Below are 17,209 nucleotides of genomic sequence, written 5' to 3'. Positions count from 1 at the left end.
CCTCTTCTAAATTATCAATTTCTTTAGGATCATGAATGGTACAAAATGTGTAGCTCTGTACTTGAGCTTCCCCATGCAGTTTATTTCCAAAACTTACTGTGCTAATACGCAGTGAATGGAACCATGGATTAATGGATTTATTGGAGAATATTCAATTAAAATATTCAGTATTAGAAGATTTTGATTGCAACAAAACTCACATTTATTGACTTGGTGAAATTTGTGTTTTGTGTTCATTCAAATGTAGTAATGAATAGCCTGGCTTTCATAGACCTCAAAGCAAAAAAAAAACTCTAGGAACTGTTTTATATCTCAGATCCAGAATCTTTTTTCTCCTTCTTTTCATTCACCTCCTACATCTCCTCCAGACAGACTTGCTGTGATAGGAAAACCTTCACTCGGTTAACATCAATGTTTGTATCATTCAGTGTCTGTTATCCTCTATCTTGTTACTGACAGCTCCTTTATAATTTACAATTCTCCTTTTTTTCTGCAACATAAACAATGTTTGCTTTCTACCTTGCTAATACTGATGAATCAATCTGAAATGTTAACTGTCTGTCTTTCTGTACTGACCTGGTTGGTTGTTCTGAGCATTTTCTGTTTTGTTTTTGCCTCAGACTTCTAGAATGTGCATGCATCTTTGTTAGCTTTACAATTGTACATTTTCCAGTAGGCATTGTTCTATCAGGAACCTTTAATGAAATGATTCATGTAACATTTTCTTCCCTGTCCATTTTGATATATAAACTTCACTTTACATGGACAAAAAGTTTACAACTTTTCAGTTTGAGCCCAAAGAACCAGTTGTTTCAATCCCTTTGATAAGCAGATCCTAACTCGGTTCATAGCACAGAGATCTTGAGATGGGGTTTGGTGGGTGGCAAATGCATCCGAGGGATCATCAGGTGGGTACCCCCTCTTCTTGGATGTTTCATCAATGTAAGTCCACTACATCTCCAGAATGCTCAACAGAGCGATGGTGACCCAGGTGCATCCTCTTCACATCTGGCCATCCATGAGTCATTTTAGGACCCAGCTGCTGTTACTCCTCTTCATCCAAGATCAGTGGATGCTTCACTTGGCTACCTCCAAGTGTTCTTATATAGTTTGCCACTGGCCCTGGCCTCGGATTCCCAATCCCTTTAGCAACCTGACCACGGAAGTAGCTACAAATCCTCTGTAGCCAACCTCTACTGGGAAAATCTGCACCTTCTAACCACACTGCTTAGCATCTGTGGCCAGCTCAGTGTATCTTACATGTTCCCACTCATACGCCTCGCAGACTGCTGGACCACAAGACCAAATTTGGTCTGAGGGTGATAGTGGCCACCTCCGGGGGAAGTATTAGCCTTTTGTCAAGGTCGACAGCCAGGCTCCAGTATGCCTAACACCAACCATACCATGTCAATGAAGGTGGCACTGACTGTCCTTGCCAGACACAGGGGGTGGTGGTTCTTCCAGTCATATTGGGCTTAGAGATGTTGTTCAGCCTTTGCTTCTCCACATTGGATACCAAGCATCTGAGGACCTAGTTTTGCCTCCATGTGCATCTTTCTTGAGTGAGGCTTACTTTGATGAGAGGATGTGCTTGAGGTCTGCTGTTCTCCCACAGAGAGGACAAGCTGGGTCTTCACTGGTTCAGATTTTTGGGAGTTGGGAGAACATCATAAACAGCTCTTATAAGGAAGCTAATCTTTCTTCCTTTCATTTGCCATGTCTTTCCAGCTGAATTTTCTTTCCTCAATATTTTCCCACCTTGTCCACTGTTGTTTTGCCTGAAACACTGCTCTTGCATACCTCATCTGGTCCTCTGTCTCTGTACTTTTTCCACCACCATAGCTCGCTCGCCTTTGCTTTTGTGTTGTCGCCTTTTGCTAAATGGGTCTATTTGAGCCTGTGCCAAGTTCCCTCTTCCAGATTGCATCTGGCCCACCATGTCTGCAAACCTGAATACTGCTTTTGCCTGTTTTACTAACTCTGCTGGACCACTTTCTCCCTGTTGTGAAATTCTGAGAGTCATTTCAAGCCTCACTTGGCACACTTGAACCCTTCAGTCAGCGGCAACTCCAGAGCTCATTTGCCATACAGCTAGATGTTACTTAGCGATCTTGGCCCAAACACTTCTTAATGAAGGTACTAACTGTCCTCTCCAGCTTTTCAACATGAGTGATGGGAACTTTCTGCAGAGTCAATGTACAACTTATGAGTGACACTTTAAGATGTGGTTTTACTTGTGTTTTAGTTCTGCAGTTTGTTTGGAGATTGTCATGTGAAAGTGTATTAAAATTGTAACTGCAGTCCTGTGCCCTCTGCAGGTCCAAGCCCCAGCTCCAGAACTTCCTGAAGTATCTTTACCAATTAAAACCACAGCATTGCCAATCTTCAACTTTGGCTCTCCTGTACCACCATCACCTGTAACACCAGCAGTAACAAAACCTCTTCCTAACAAGGTAGAATGGTTTTGCATGTTGCTTTTCTTTGTTGTTGGTTGTTTTCACAAAATAGCCATTTCACTGAATGCAGATCATATACAGTTATGGTATTACATCTCATGATTGCTTCTGCATATTTTCTGTTCAATTCCCTTGACATTTTCTCATTTCAGTAATGTTAAAAGGATATTGGTTCTATATTTGAACTGCAAAATACCTTATTTCTCTTGCCATTAGGATCAAAGAATATCAACTTTGTAACATCTTGAAGAAGAAATTCTATCTTGTGTAATGACATTTAGTAGTAATATCACAGTCAGAAATTCTCTAGGGAAAAGTCATGCATACTGTAATTTGCAGTTTGAGAAGAATATCAATTCATTTAGAAATTAAAGTTTTAAAGTTATTAAGCTAACTATGTAAAGATGAATTGGTTTGGTAGAAGGCAAATTAGCCTGAGAAATGTAAATGATGGTAAGCATTTAATGAAATATTTAAACATTCTCCATTAATCCATATTTCATTATGAAATTAAAAGGAACTTAGTGTTGCCAAGATGAATAATAGCCAAGCAACAGTTCAGCTCTTCATCAATCTTGTGTGTTATTTTTAAATCAGAAAAATTAAGAAGTGAAAAGCTCAGTTTCTAACACTTATGCTTTTTTACTCTGCATCGAATGGCTTTCCAGGGCTGATACAAAATATAGGGAAGAGTAGAAATATATTTGAGTCCGATGGAGAATGTGGCATAGAAATTGTTATTGAGAGCAAGTTCCTTTCTTTTGGAGAAAAAGTTGCAATTGTAACTGATATTTTGAGATGCAAGTTGCTGTATATGTGACCACAGCATGTTTAGTTTTCTAGAAAGTCTTATAGTTGTTTATCAAGTAAAGAGTTTATATAAAGTAAGGGTTTACAACGTTGTTGCCAAACTGAATTGTCTAAAAGGAAAAAGAAATGCTTATTTTCAGATTTCAACATAATTTTTTTTAAAGTTTGAAGCCTGTCAGATTAAGTTGGATGTAACAACAGAGAGAAAACTGGGAAGGTGACAGGAAACCTTGAAGTTTCTGATTAACATGATTTTTGGGGATTAAGGTAGTCAGTCACTAGAAATGTATTTGAGTTATGTGGATGTCATCAGCCATAATTTTAAGGAATAATGGAATTTGAGGCCTTTTGTGACCCAGTCCTATTCTCTATTTCGTATATATTTCTATTAATCAGAACAGTTGACTTTGACATTCAATTTATTTTGTGTATGTAAGTAAATTTTAATAAATGTTTCATGCCTGGTCCCTTCATCAGATCTTTCATTGAGTCCTAATGAAGGGTCTTGGCCCAGATCTTCGACTATTTATCCATTTCCATAGATGCTGCCTGACCTGCTGAATTCCTCCAACACTTTGTGTGTGTTGCTCTAGATTTCCAGAATCTGCAGAATCTCTCTTGTTGCAAACATTTATTTGAATGTTGATTTCTAAGACAACTCTAAAAATAAAGCTTGCATGCAAGAGGGAATATGCAATCTTAATATTTCATATAATTCATTCTGATTGGGTAATTATGAAATTCTTGTTACCTTCAGTGGAGAAAATAAATTTCCAGACATTTGTAATGGACCAGTTGCCATTGTCTCACACAAGATGGTGGAAAAGATCAACCTAGAAACTGATGTACATGTATTTGAATGTTATTTTTCTTCATTTATAGGCAGTTATATCTAGTCCAAACAGTGTTGCCTTTACCTTTTCTACACCGAATATAAAAGCAACAGAAGCAAATCTGCCACCTGTTTCAGTATCTGTAAGTAATTTTGTAGAGCTAAAATCTTTGTAAACTACCATAATTTGAGGTACCATTAGTTCAAAGTAAAATCTCCAAGTTACTTCTGCAATTTGGAGTAATTTGTACTATTGTAAAATGACAACAGTATCTGCTCATGTTGGCTGCACTTGTAACTGTCCTATTCTCTTTCCACTTCTTGCCCATTATCAAAGACTGGATTTACCTTCAGTGAGCCGATTGACAAATCAGTTCCATTTGTTGTAACTGCTAGACCTTCCATTAATGCAGGTAAACACGATTTTACAATATATTCATTAGTCAAACATTAGCTCTCAAGTTGACAGTGTCAGTGATTAAAATTTTTCATGCACTCTTTAAGCAAAATGCACCTCATCACCTTCTGTTTCAACACCACCAAACAAGAGAAAAGATGAACAGTGTGATGGGCCATTAAAACCTGCTAAAGCTCTGAAACAAGGCAGTGTTCTGGACATCTTAAAGCGTCCTGGTAAGTACTCTTGAAAAGATCATTTAAAATCATCTTATTTCTCACCTGAGTAAATACTCCTGTTTTAGGCCTTGCTTGATCATATGCATGAGAACTAACATATAATTTACTGTAACTAATTTTGAGTTCTTTTAACACATAACAAATCAATATGGGTCATTTAAAACTATAGTAGAAAATGTTGGGCGCACTCAGCAAGTCAAGTGATTTCCTGGGGAAAGATAGAGTTAACAATGGAGACAAAAAAAAACCCAAATTGAAACAGTTCAGCCACACATGAAAGGAGTATGGTTAAAAACAAAAGGATTAACTGAAACACTTGAATTCAGGTGGAATATGAGGTACTGTTCCTTGGGTATCATTGGAATGATGACCAGGAAGTCAGAGTAGGATGAAGCATTAAAACAGAGGACAACTGTATAAGTTTTATGGACTAAATAAAGTGTTTTGTAAAGTGGTAACCCAACTGTCTTTGATTTCCACTGCATGGGGACCATACCATAAACATTGAATGCAATACACTAAAATCGAAAGAAGTGCAAATTAAGTGGGACTTTAACTAGCTGGGCTGTTCAGGTTCCTGGAATGTGGGTGTGACAGGATAGGTTTTCCCACTAACATTGCCCCTTTTCTCCTTTAGTTACTCCTCCCCATTCTGTCCCTGGTCTAGTTTTCCCAGAAGTTCACACACTTTACCTTCCTGTTCTGCAGAGTTCACTATTTACACACCCCAATAGTAAACAATTTGCTAGCTTGACTAATCAAAACAATTCATTCAGTTAATGTGCTCTACTGGTTTATAGCTCATAAAAATAAGGATTCTTGACACACACACAGGCATTCCAAACAATTTCATTTATTTTCACTCACACCATTACATCTGTTTTTAGGCAGCAGAACACCTCCCATCACACTCATTACCTCTTGTCTAAACACGGCACACTTCCTGGTTGATGTCATTGGCTCCAAAAGACCCAAGGGACAGTTTGGGGAGTCCTAAAATAATGTCTGGGTTAGTGGGAGCAGGTACACTACACACAACACAGGCAACACCACTGGTGGGGGAGCATTATTCATTTGTATTCATCTGAGCATGTGGGTACTGATCTATGGGGTTGACTAAAGCTTTTGTTGAGGAATAAAACTGTAGTATGTTAGAATCCCTTTTTACAGAGTTCCACTTCTGCATCTGAGATAATTATTATGGTCTGGTCACATGATTATCTTTGTCCCTGCCCCAGACAGCAGTATTTCCTGGTTCTTCTAGGCCAGGTTTAAGCAGATTTAAACCCTCAGTCTGGCTTTGCTAGATGGGTGTGGAGTTTGAAGTTGACAAGTTGGTAAATGGTTTATTTAAATTGAAAAGTTAAAGACAAAGTGTGTTGAGAAGAAAGCCTCTGTGTATCTGTAAATGTGTTTTTTTTTGTCTACTTGTAAATATTTTCTTAACAACTTTTGGGCAGCTTTTGCACTCTTTCCACCTGGCACTAATTAAAACCTCTTGCACTAACGTGCTGTTGTAGCTTACCGTCTTTTTTTCCAATTGGTGACCCTCATTGGGCACGCTTACCCACACCTGATAGTGAGATGTGACAGTGGGAAGAAAAGAGGTAAAATGGAAGGTGTGGCATCACATGTTCTTGCATGGGAAAGTGTGTTGAGTGAAAGTGAATGATGGTGGAGATTTTGTCTTCACAACTTTTAGTTCAATTTATTATCAGTGTGTGTGCAGAATACAACTCTGAGATTTGCTTTCTGCAGATAGTTACAAAATACAGAAAACCGTAGAAGTAGTGAGAGTGTGGAATGAGCTACCAGATGAAGTGGTAAATACAGGCTCAATTATAACATTTAAGAAAAACTTGGACAGTTACCTGGATGAGAGGTGTACGGAGGGATATGGTCCAGGTGCAGGTCAGTGGCACTAGGCAGAAAAATGGTTTGGCACAGCCAAGAAGGGCCAAAAGGCTGTAATGTTCTATGGTTCGATTGTTGAAAGAAAGACATCAATCCCACCCACACCCCCCACACAAAAAGAAAACCAAAACTCTCGAACCCTAAACCCATTCCCTCCCTCACACAAAAACTAACAGATCACCCACATGGAGAAACAACAACAAGAACATCAAACCCCAAATCCCCTGTCAGCCAATCCTGCCCACATGAGTGGACTGGGGAATCAGAGAAGGAATGTTTTCTTCAGAATATTGAAAGAGGAAAGAGATACCGATATTTGATGGAAGAGTAAAGGTTATAGAAATTATGGATGATCTGTTCAATGTGGAGGCTGATTGGGTGGATCATTACAGTGGAGAGATTTTTTTTAAATTCTGTTACCACTTGACCTGAATCCCCCAGTGTTTTCAGTTTGTTTTAGATTTCTGGCATCTGTGGGTTTTAAATTCCATCTCTGGTACTTGCTAGATAACTTTGCTGTTTGATAATGACATCCAAATATAGCACTAAACTACTGTGCTGCCTTGTGTTTCCACAATGTATGTGCTATGAAGGTGAAAAGGGTTAAAAGCTGATTGCTCAGGTAAAGGGACATTTACATGTCATCTTACAACAATATTCCAGTATTGCTTTTGTTTTTAACCTTTTCTTTAATTCTAAGAAGTGCATGTGTATACATTTGTGAAACAACATGTTTTGGAGGCTTTTGGAAAATTCTGACTTCAATTGCAAATTTGAATTGTATTTGGGCAAGTGCTATTAAGATAAGTGCTGTACACCCTGCCTATGTAATGTCGGCAATATTGTAAACAAACCTCTTACTATTTTTTTCTATTCCAAGAGTTTACTTTGCCTCCGCCTTCTACTCAAAGTGCTGTCAATTCCTTGACCAGTACACCAGTTACTGTGAAATCTGTACCATTAACTACTGGAAGAAATGAAAACTCCAGCACACTTGGATTTGGAGATAAGTTCAAACCAGCTGAAGGTTCATGGCAGTGTGGTTCCTGCTTATTACAAAACAAAAGTACAGTTAGAAAATGTGTTGCTTGTCAGACTGCTAATTCATCACCTCCCATAGAGACTAATATTGAGTCAACCAACAGTAACAAAGCTTCTATAGAGACTCCTTTGGGTTTTGGAGAGAAATTCAAGCCTTCAGTGGATAGCTGGAACTGTGATTGCTGTTTCGTTCAAAATAATTCAGAAGCTGTCAAGTGTATAGCTTGTGAAAAACCAAAACCTGGAACTGCAATTAGATCTGCGCTGACTTTGCCTATGGTAACTGAAAGAACAAGAACCGAGACTGACACTTCCAGCAGTACCTCCAAGGGACTAGCGGATCTGTTTAAGAAACCTGAAGGAGTTTGGGATTGTGCCATTTGCCTTGTACAAAACAAGGCTGAGGACAGCAAGTGTGTGGCCTGTCAGAATGCTAAGCCAGGTATGTGATGATTTTTTTAATATATAAATTATATATATAAATTATTCACAGTATTCACAAGGCTATCAATGCTTCAACTAGTGCATCAGAAAGTAATAATGGACTGCTTTTGGATTGCTCTTTTCCTTTGATGCAAGAAATTCCAGGATTTATTCTAATGGTCAAAGAAGATTGGTGTCCATTCAAAGTAGGCTGCTGTCTGAGTTATCCATTATAGGCCTCGCTTGAGCTTGCAATTAAAGGTGCAAGAAGTAAGGCAATTATTCTCGAGTCTGGTCCGGAATTCGTGATGATCGAGTCATCAGATCCATTTCCCTATTTCATTCACTGGCCTTTTTAATTCAAAGCTTTGTATATTGCTGTATCTTAATACACCAAGCTACTCGATCTCTTATTCTACCTCATGGTGGTCCTTGCAGTTGTCTACCTGCGCTATACTTTCTCTGCTATATTCTGTTTTTTCTCCCCATTTGTTTTATATCCACATGCTTATGTATAGAATGATCTGTCTGAATGGCATGCGAGCAGAAGCTTTTCATTATATAAGACCATGAGACAGGAGCAGAATTAGGCTGTTTGGCCCATCGAGTCTGCCCTGCCATCCAATCATGGTTGGTCCTTTCTTCCCCTCCTCAGCCCCATTCCCCAGCCTTCTCCCTGTAACCTTTGATTCCATGACAATCAAGAAATATCAAGCTCTGCCTTAACTACACCTAACGACTTGTCCTCTACAGCTGCCTGTGGTACCAAATGCCACAAATTCACCACCCTCTGGCTAAAGAAATTTCTCCGCATCTCTGTTTTAAATGGACTCTCCTCTATACTGAGGTTGTGCCCTCTTGTCCTTGACTCCCCAGTCATGGGAAACATCTTTTCCACATCTACTCTGTCTAGGCCTTGCAACATTCGAAAGATTTCAATGAGATACCCCCTCATCTTTCTAAATTCCAGCGAGTGAAAACCCAGAACTATCAAACATTTCTCGTTTGATAACCCCTTCATTCTGGAATCATCCTTGTGAACCTCCTCTGAACCCTCTCCGGTGCCAGCACATCTTTTCTCAGATGTGGAGCCCAAAACTGTTCACAATATTCAAGGTGAGGTCTCACCAGTTCCTTATAAAGTCTCAGCATCACACCTCTGCTCTTGTATTCTAGACCTCATGAAATGAACGCTAACATTGCATTTGCCTTTCTCACTAGACTCTACCTGCAAGTTAACCTTTAGGGTGTTTTGTACAAGGGCACTCAAGTCCATTTGCATCTCAGATGTCTTGATTTTCTCCCCATTTATTTATTTGGTACCAAAGTGCATGACCATGCATTTTCCAACATTGTATTTCATTTGCCACATTCTTCTAATTTCTTCTAATTCCTTCTGTAGCCTACCCGTTTCCTCAATGCTACTTGCCCCTCCACCAGTCTTTGTATCATCTGCAAACTTGGAAACAAAGTCATCTATTCCATCATCTAAATCATTGATATACAGCATAAAAAGCAGTGGTCCCAACACTGACCCCTACAGAGCACCACTAGTCACTGGCAGCCAACCAGAATAGGATTCTTTTATTCCCACTTGCTGCCTCCTACCAATCAGCCAATGTTCCAACCTGTTAGTAACTTTCCTGTAATACCATGTGCCCTTAACTTGGTAAGCAGCCTCATGTGTGGCACCTTGTCAAAAGCCTTCTGCAAGTCCAAATAGACAACATCCACTGCATCCTCTGTATCTTTTCAAAGAATTCCAACAGTTTCATCAGACAAGATTCTTCTTTTCAGGAAACCATGCTAGCTTTGTCCTACCTAGTACTGTGTCACCAAGTACTCCATAGCCTCATCCTTAACATCTTCCAAACCACTGAGGCTAGGCTAACTGGTCTATAGTTTCCTTTCTACTGCCTTCCTCCCTTCTTAAAAAGTGGAGTGACATTTGCAATTTTCCAGTCCTCTGGCACCATGACAGAGTCCAATGATTTTTGAAAGATCGTTACTAATGCCTCCAGAATCTCTACGGCTATCTCTTTCAGAACCTTGTATATCTTGGACATGTGCCAATAATAAGCCAGTTAGCAGCTACTATTCATACATGGAGCATTGGAATAGAAAATAACCCAAGATTCTGATTTGTCTGAGTGAATATTTCTTAATCTCTGTCCTGAATTCCGTTACTCTGAGATTTTAACCCAAATTCTCCACTTAGGGTAAGCCCCCACTACTTTTATCTTCACTATATAACACCATTAATTATTTGACATTACAGAGAATATTGTTTTATTTAGTCTCTCCTTGCACAGCAGAGCGCTCTATCCAGTGATTAACTTGATGAACAATCTTACTGTATCGCTTCAGCAGAAATAACTGGTTCCCTGCTAACAGAGATACAAACCACCATATTTATGGTTAGGGTTTACGAATCTATGAAAGTAATTTTAATACTTTCTCCCATGATCAACATCATTCTATTTCAATACAAGAGTATTGTTTGCCTTAAATTTTACTTCAGCTTTACCTCTTTTTGAAGAAAGTAACAATTATTACACATCTCCAAATTATTTTCTGCCTTCCACCTTGCAAGATCAAATATAAGATCATAAAACCTAGGAGCAGAACTAGGCCATTCAGCCCATTAAGTTTTCTCTGCCATTCGATTTTAACTGTTCAACTCCACTCTCCTGCCTTCTCCCTGTCACCTTCGATACTCTTACTAATAAAGAACCTATCAACCTCTACTTTAAATATACCCAGTGACTTCCACAATGAATTCCACAGATTCACCACCCTCTGGCTAAAGAAATATTTCCTCTTTTCTATTCTAAAGGGACATCCCTCAGTTCTGAGTCTGTGGCTCCCCAATTCCAAACTCCCCCACTATTGGAAACATTATTTTTTAAAAATCCACTTTATCTAGGCCTTTCAATATTTGATAGGCTTCAGTGAGAACGCTCCTCATTCTTCTAAACCCCCAGTGAGTACAGACCCAGAGTAATCAAATGCTCCTCATATGTTAACCTTTTCATTCCCAAGATAATTCTCGTGAACTTCCTCTAGACCCTCTCCAATGTTATCACATTCTTTCTTAGGTAAGGGGCCCAAAATTGCTCACAATACTCCACAAGTACAGTTTGGTCAATGCCTTATAAAGCCTCAGCATTACATCCTTACTTTAATATTCTAGTCCTCTCAAAATTAATACTAACATTTCATTTGCTTTCCTTATCACAGACTCAAGCTGCAAGTTAATCTTTGGGGAATCCTGCATTAGTATTCAAGTCCCTTTGAACCTCCAGTTTCTGAATTTGTTCCCCTTTAGATAATAGTCTACACCTTTGTTCTTTTTGTCAAAGTGCATGACTTTGTACTTCCCTACACTGCCTTCCATCTGCCACTTACTTGCCCATTCTTATAATCTTACCAAATCCTTCTGCTTCCTGCTATGCTTCCTCAACACTTATAAAAGTAGATTGTAGAAGCTATCTATCATCTTAATAATACTCTTATCGTGATCTTAAAAATGATAAGCTCTGGTTATTGTATATTCACAAACTTTGCATATTATCTATAATTGGGACATAAATAACATTAGCATGAAGTTTGAAACAAAAATAGAAAATGCTGGAAATACAAGAGAGGACAACATAGAGATGGAAAGAGTTGACATTTCTGATCAGTGACCTTTCATTAGAATAAGCAGAAGTTGATAAATGGGCAAGTTTTTAAGTTTCAGATGAGCATTAGAAGGGAATATCGTTATAAAGTACAGACAAAGAGAAACTTAATGACAGCATTTTCTTTTGGTGCTGGCTGAAAATGGAAATGCCCAGCAGGCATATCCGTAATTCTTTCATTCCCATGTTTGGCGTGTTACATGTTTCCAGAATTTTCAGTATTATTCACAAACCCACAATTTAATCTTTGTGTGCAGTCTTTTCCCCTCTTACACATTTTCTGAAAATTCAAATGTACAGTAGCACCATTTCAACGGATTATCTACCCTGCTACCTATACCTCAGAAAATTCAAATAGATATGTCAAACACTGATTTCCTTTTCCCAAAATCTTTAGACTTGCTTAAAACTCTGATCAATCATGTTATTTCTCCCTTTTTCTCTGCCCCCCACAGTTAGCTTTTACCAGGTCCCTAATTACATATTATTGGTCAAACCACTTGTTCCATCTTTAATCTTTACACTGATTTTCAGCAATCTCTACAGGAAGCCATCGCCCCTTATTTTCCAATGAGCTTGTTGTTTTCTTCTGGAGGCAAGCACAAAAAGACCATATAATATTTCTGTTGTATTTTTGATTCTCAATATATTATTTTCTTTGCTTTCACTAATCTCTTCATGTACATGTAAAATCTAATTTTTTTTATTTATTATTGAATTAATTGAATGTGGCTTGTGTGAAAATGACAATGGTCATTTTAATTTTCAACTGTAGGATTTCATTTCCCAAATAGTAATTGCAAACAAATGTAAAACATAATAACAAAAACTCTTGAGTTGTGTTACTAATGGTGCTATGGCAACATTGGGTATCCAATTCGACTGCTTTGAGGCAGCATCAGTCACATTCATATATGTCTGAATTGCATAGAAGCAAGGCATTTTTGGGTGAAACATTTTCTTCCCTGAAAGATATTTGTACTGTTTGATGTAATTATGATAAACTTTACAAGTCACATTTACAGATATTGACTTATAATTTTTAGATTTCTTTGCAATTCTGTTCATAGTCTGATTTATTTGATTGCCAGCTGTGCATAGTTTATGAATAGTAAATTGCTTCCCTATCTTCATCTACCACCACCCTTTACCTTCCTGCCCCTCCCCTCTCTCAAATTATGTTCTGCAAGAAATATTTTTCACTAAAGATATTCTTTCCTCATGAATTTTGCTTCTAGGTGTTGCTGCCGGTGTTCCTGCTTCAGTACCAACAGGAGGAATTCTGGGATTTGCTGACAAATTTAAGAAGCCGGCAGGGTTCTGGGATTGTGAAGTTTGCCTTGTTCAGAACTCAGCAAATGTAAATAAATGTGTAGCTTGTCAGGCTGAGAAACCAGGCAACAAGACTGAATCAAAAGGTACTAACAATATTATTTATTGCTGTATCGAACAGAATGCTGTCTAATTTCGATATGCAGTAGTATACGGAAGGTAGTTTGTAAGATCTGGCATTTCAAATTGCTAATGTTTTATGAAACGTACTGTTGGTTCTCTGATTTTTAAAATGTAGGGAATTAATGTTTCACATGACATCCCAAAGCAATTTACAATAATGAAGTAGTTTTAAAAATATTACTATTGCAATGAAGGAAATCTAGCAGCAAATTTTGAATTACAGAGTTGCATGGGTACCAACATAATAACGTTTTATTTTACTTTTAGTGGTTGAGGTTTGCATATTGGCCAGGTCACCAAGGATGATTTTTCTGCTTTTCGAAAATCCCCTACTATATTTTATATCCATGGAAGAGGCCAGAGTTTCCCAAGTACCTTTTGTACCAAGTAGCAAGTACCTTTTGTACCAAGTAGCATTTGTCTAATTTTTATGCTCAAGACTCGTGCAAGATTTACCACGCAACTTGCTGGCTTAGACGTAGGAGTGTAGCCTAAGTCATGCTTTTTCAGTAGGTGTGGGCTGATTATATCTAACCCTATTAATGGCTCTGCAAGTTAATATTGTAATTCAGTTTGTTATGCAATGTTGGCTGTACAGCTGAGTAGTTGAAACCTCTTGACAGTTCACAAAATAAGCAAGTTCCAAAATAAACTTGGTACTTAAATTTAAAGTGCTCTGGTCTTTTTCCTCGAGGTATGCTATCCTGAAATATTTGCTCTGATTGATTTTGTTTAAAGTTTTTGAAATGGTTTGTTTCATTGGCCTGGACTTTATAATCTGTGCCACTTACTGATGTTGAAGATGCCAGTTAAAAGCTGTCAATCACTATTTTGACATTTGTCTTTGAGAAGTTAGTTTGTTTAATTGTTTTACCATTTCCCCTTTTCTCATGAATTTTCCCATTTTACATTGTGCTCTTCTACTCTTCATTAATCATTTTATTTTTACATATTTTAAACTCTCTTTGCAGTCCACAATTTTTCTCTAAGTTTGCTCTTACACTCTTATTTTTTGCTCTCTTAATTCTTTGTTCTTCTCGAAACTTGAACTGATCCCAGTCCTTGGGTTTGCCAGTTTGACAATTTTATATCTCCTCTTTAGATGTAGTCCCATCCTTGACAACTTTTATTTGCTATGTTTGGTTGCTTTTTCTTTTGTATTTTTACACAGGGAAGAAATATATAATGGTTGTAGTTCCTGTATTTGTCCCTATCCACTATTAAGCCTTTTAATGAAGCTTACTGATCTGCTGTAGCTGACTTCATTAATTCATAATTTGTGCATATTGGAGGTACGCAGATTTATTCTAGCTACTTTTTACCTTGCAAAATATGTCTCTGAGGAAATGTATAGACATTGGTTAAATTTCCATGGTGTGTGATGTTGCTTAAACTTAAAATAATAGTATTAAAATAAGAGTATACTCTTCATTAATTTAAGTGTACAACTTAATGTGTTACTTATTTTGCATACAGAGCCTGACTCTTCCGCAGTACCAGCAGCTACTTCGACATTCGTATTTGGCATCCAGTCCTCAACAACAGACTCTTTGCAAAGTAACAATGATGCTACAGGATTTAAATTTGGAAATCAGGGTGGTTTTAAATTTGGTACATCTGATTCTAGTTCATCAACTAGTGCCTTTGGAGGACTTAAGTTTGAGGCCACTAAAGGTTTCAAATTTGGAGTTAATTCAACAGAGAAAGGCCCAGATGAAAACAAAGAGAATAATTCTAAAACAGCTTCTGGCTGTAGCTTTAACTTTGGTGGCAACCAGATCTCAGCTTCAGTTTCAACTGCTACTAAGTTTGGTGTCTCAGATACCAGTCAGCAAAATCCAAAAAGTGGTGTTGTAATTGGGGGTTTTAAATTCGGAACAGTTGATAAACCTGGAGATAAGAGTACACCAGGTGGTTTTAAGTTTGGGACCGAGGAGAAGAAAGAAGTCGCAACATTTGAGCTTGGTAAAACAGAAGAGAGAAAGGATGGGGAAATCGAGAGTCGGGCTATATTTGGCAAGACAGTTGAAAAAGAACCTGTAGTTGCTTCAACTTCTGTGTTTGGGAAACCAGATGAGAAACAGGACTCTTTAAGTTCTGTTCCATTTACGTTTGGTACAAAGGATGTTGAGACGCAACCACAGTCTGAACCTTCTTTAAAAAATCCTGAACAAACCAAAGAATCAGCATCGTCATCTGACATTTCAAAAGCAGAAGCCAAATCTGGATTTCCTTTCAATATGGTTAAGTCAGCTGAGAAACCAGAGGTGACAGAGCCTGTGCAACAAAGATCTGTGTTTGGGGCTACAGTGAATACTTCAGGTAAGAAATAAATTCAATACTAAAATGGAAAAACTGTATGACATAGTAATCTTAAGAATACTCAGTAGCAATTTGCAATTTGCTTCACTTTTAATGTTTATAGCCTGACAGCTATACTACTGAATTGCTAAACATGAGGCCTAAACTACTGATCCTGGGTGAAATTAGACCATTACAGATTGGAATTTAAATTCAGGTAGTTAAATAAATGTGAATAAAAACTAATAGCAACAATCAATTCCAATTGTTGTTAACCCATGTGAATCACTTGTATCCTTTTGCTTCTTGTAACAAGCCTGATCAGCATGACTGCACCCACGTCTAAGTGGTCGGTAGCTCTAAATCAAATCATTAGGCAAATAAACTTTCTAAGTGGTCGGTAGCTCTAAATCAAATCATTGGGCAAATAAACTTTGGTCTTGCTAGCAATTTTCAAATTTCCTATTTTTTTAAATAAATCACTGTTCTAACATGGGAAACATCAACTAACTTATATCTAACCAAATCCCACCATTTGAAATAAGGACCACCTAATCTATTATTTTGATCAATAACAGCTTAAAAGATAATACTGACCAAGTCATTCCTGAATAGTATCCCTGCTGCCATGTGACTGGGAAATAGAGCACAGAAGATACGTAAGCTTACATTCAGAATTCTGAAATGGGTCTAGAAATCATTGCCAGTTGACTCCAGTAAGAATGAGTACTATGTCCTGCTTGGTTTATCTTTCTCCCTTCCCTCACTTTCACTTTTTAAAATATTATTAATCAAAATATATGGCTTGTTGAATAATTATATATTCTGCTTTCATTGATTCAAATAGCCATTTTTTTTCAATGGGTGTGATGACACCGGCCAAATTCCTAGATGAACAGTAGGAGCTCTGGACCAATGGTCCAACAATAGGAATTTGACCTCCGTCATAGCAACAGGGGAATTTAAATTCAAGCAATTAAATAAATCTGAAATTGGACAGAAGGCAGGTAAATCTCTTGTAGAAATTCAACCTGTCTGACATTCCATCAAAACCCTGAAAATGTTGGAAATCTGAAATGAAAGCAGAATGTGCTGGAAATGCCTCAGCAGATCAGGCAGCGTAAATGTTACGAGAAGTAGAGTTATTATCGGTGCTGGGAAGTGGAAAGCAGTTTTAAATTGTATAGTGGGTTGCAGGTAAACAGATTTTATTATTCAGTCTCCTAAGACTTCAATATGCAGGTTGTTTGGAAAAATTAGTTTGGCACTGTATCCAAGAGGGGGAGTTTCTAGAATGCTTAGGAGATGGCTTTTTAGAGCAGCTCATGGTTGAGCCCACTAGGGGATCAGCTATTCTGGATTGGGTGTTGTGAAATGAACTGGAATTGGTTAGGGATCTTAAAGAAAGGAACCCTTGCGGGCAAGTGAACATCATATGTTACAATTCGCCCTGCGATTTGAGAAGGAGTAGCTAAAGTTAGATGTATCAGTATTACAGGGGAGTGAAAGGAATTACAGAGGCATGAGAGAGGAGTTGGCCAAAATTAATAAGGAACACTAGCAGGGTTGATGTCTGAGGAGTAATGGCTGGAATTTCTAGAAGCTATTTAGAAGGTGTAAGATATAGACATTCTAAAGAAGACATCCTAATGGCAGGG

The 17,209-nt window shown here is 37.9% G+C and overlaps 1 protein-coding gene across 3 annotated transcripts in view; it reads left to right on the top strand.

Annotated features, from left to right (window-relative positions):
• nup153 (nucleoporin 153) overlaps positions 1-17,209 on the top strand; it is a 58,524-nt gene that overhangs the window by 24,046 nt on the left and 17,269 nt on the right. For 2 of the 3 annotated variants that reach the window (XM_073024003.1, XM_073024001.1), the window contains 7 exons: positions 2,319-2,453; positions 4,149-4,241; positions 4,436-4,511; positions 4,603-4,731; positions 7,529-8,131; positions 13,034-13,213; positions 14,727-15,572. In XM_073024003.1, coding sequence (XP_072880104.1) covers positions 2,319-2,453; positions 4,149-4,241; positions 4,436-4,511; positions 4,603-4,731; positions 7,529-8,131; positions 13,034-13,213; positions 14,727-15,572 — 2,062 coding nt within the window. The remainder of the gene's footprint in view (positions 1-2,318; positions 2,454-4,148; positions 4,242-4,435; positions 4,512-4,602; positions 4,732-7,528; positions 8,132-13,033; positions 13,214-14,726; positions 15,573-17,209) is intronic. The other variant, XM_073024002.1, reaches the window with a different exon arrangement.

This window comes from Hemitrygon akajei, chromosome 20 (genome assembly GCF_048418815.1).
Source record: "Hemitrygon akajei chromosome 20, sHemAka1.3, whole genome shotgun sequence".
Taxonomy (NCBI): domain Eukaryota; kingdom Metazoa; phylum Chordata; class Chondrichthyes; order Myliobatiformes; family Dasyatidae; genus Hemitrygon; species Hemitrygon akajei.
The sequence above is the reverse complement of the archived record's forward strand: the minus strand, read 5'-3'. Positions and strand labels throughout refer to the sequence as shown.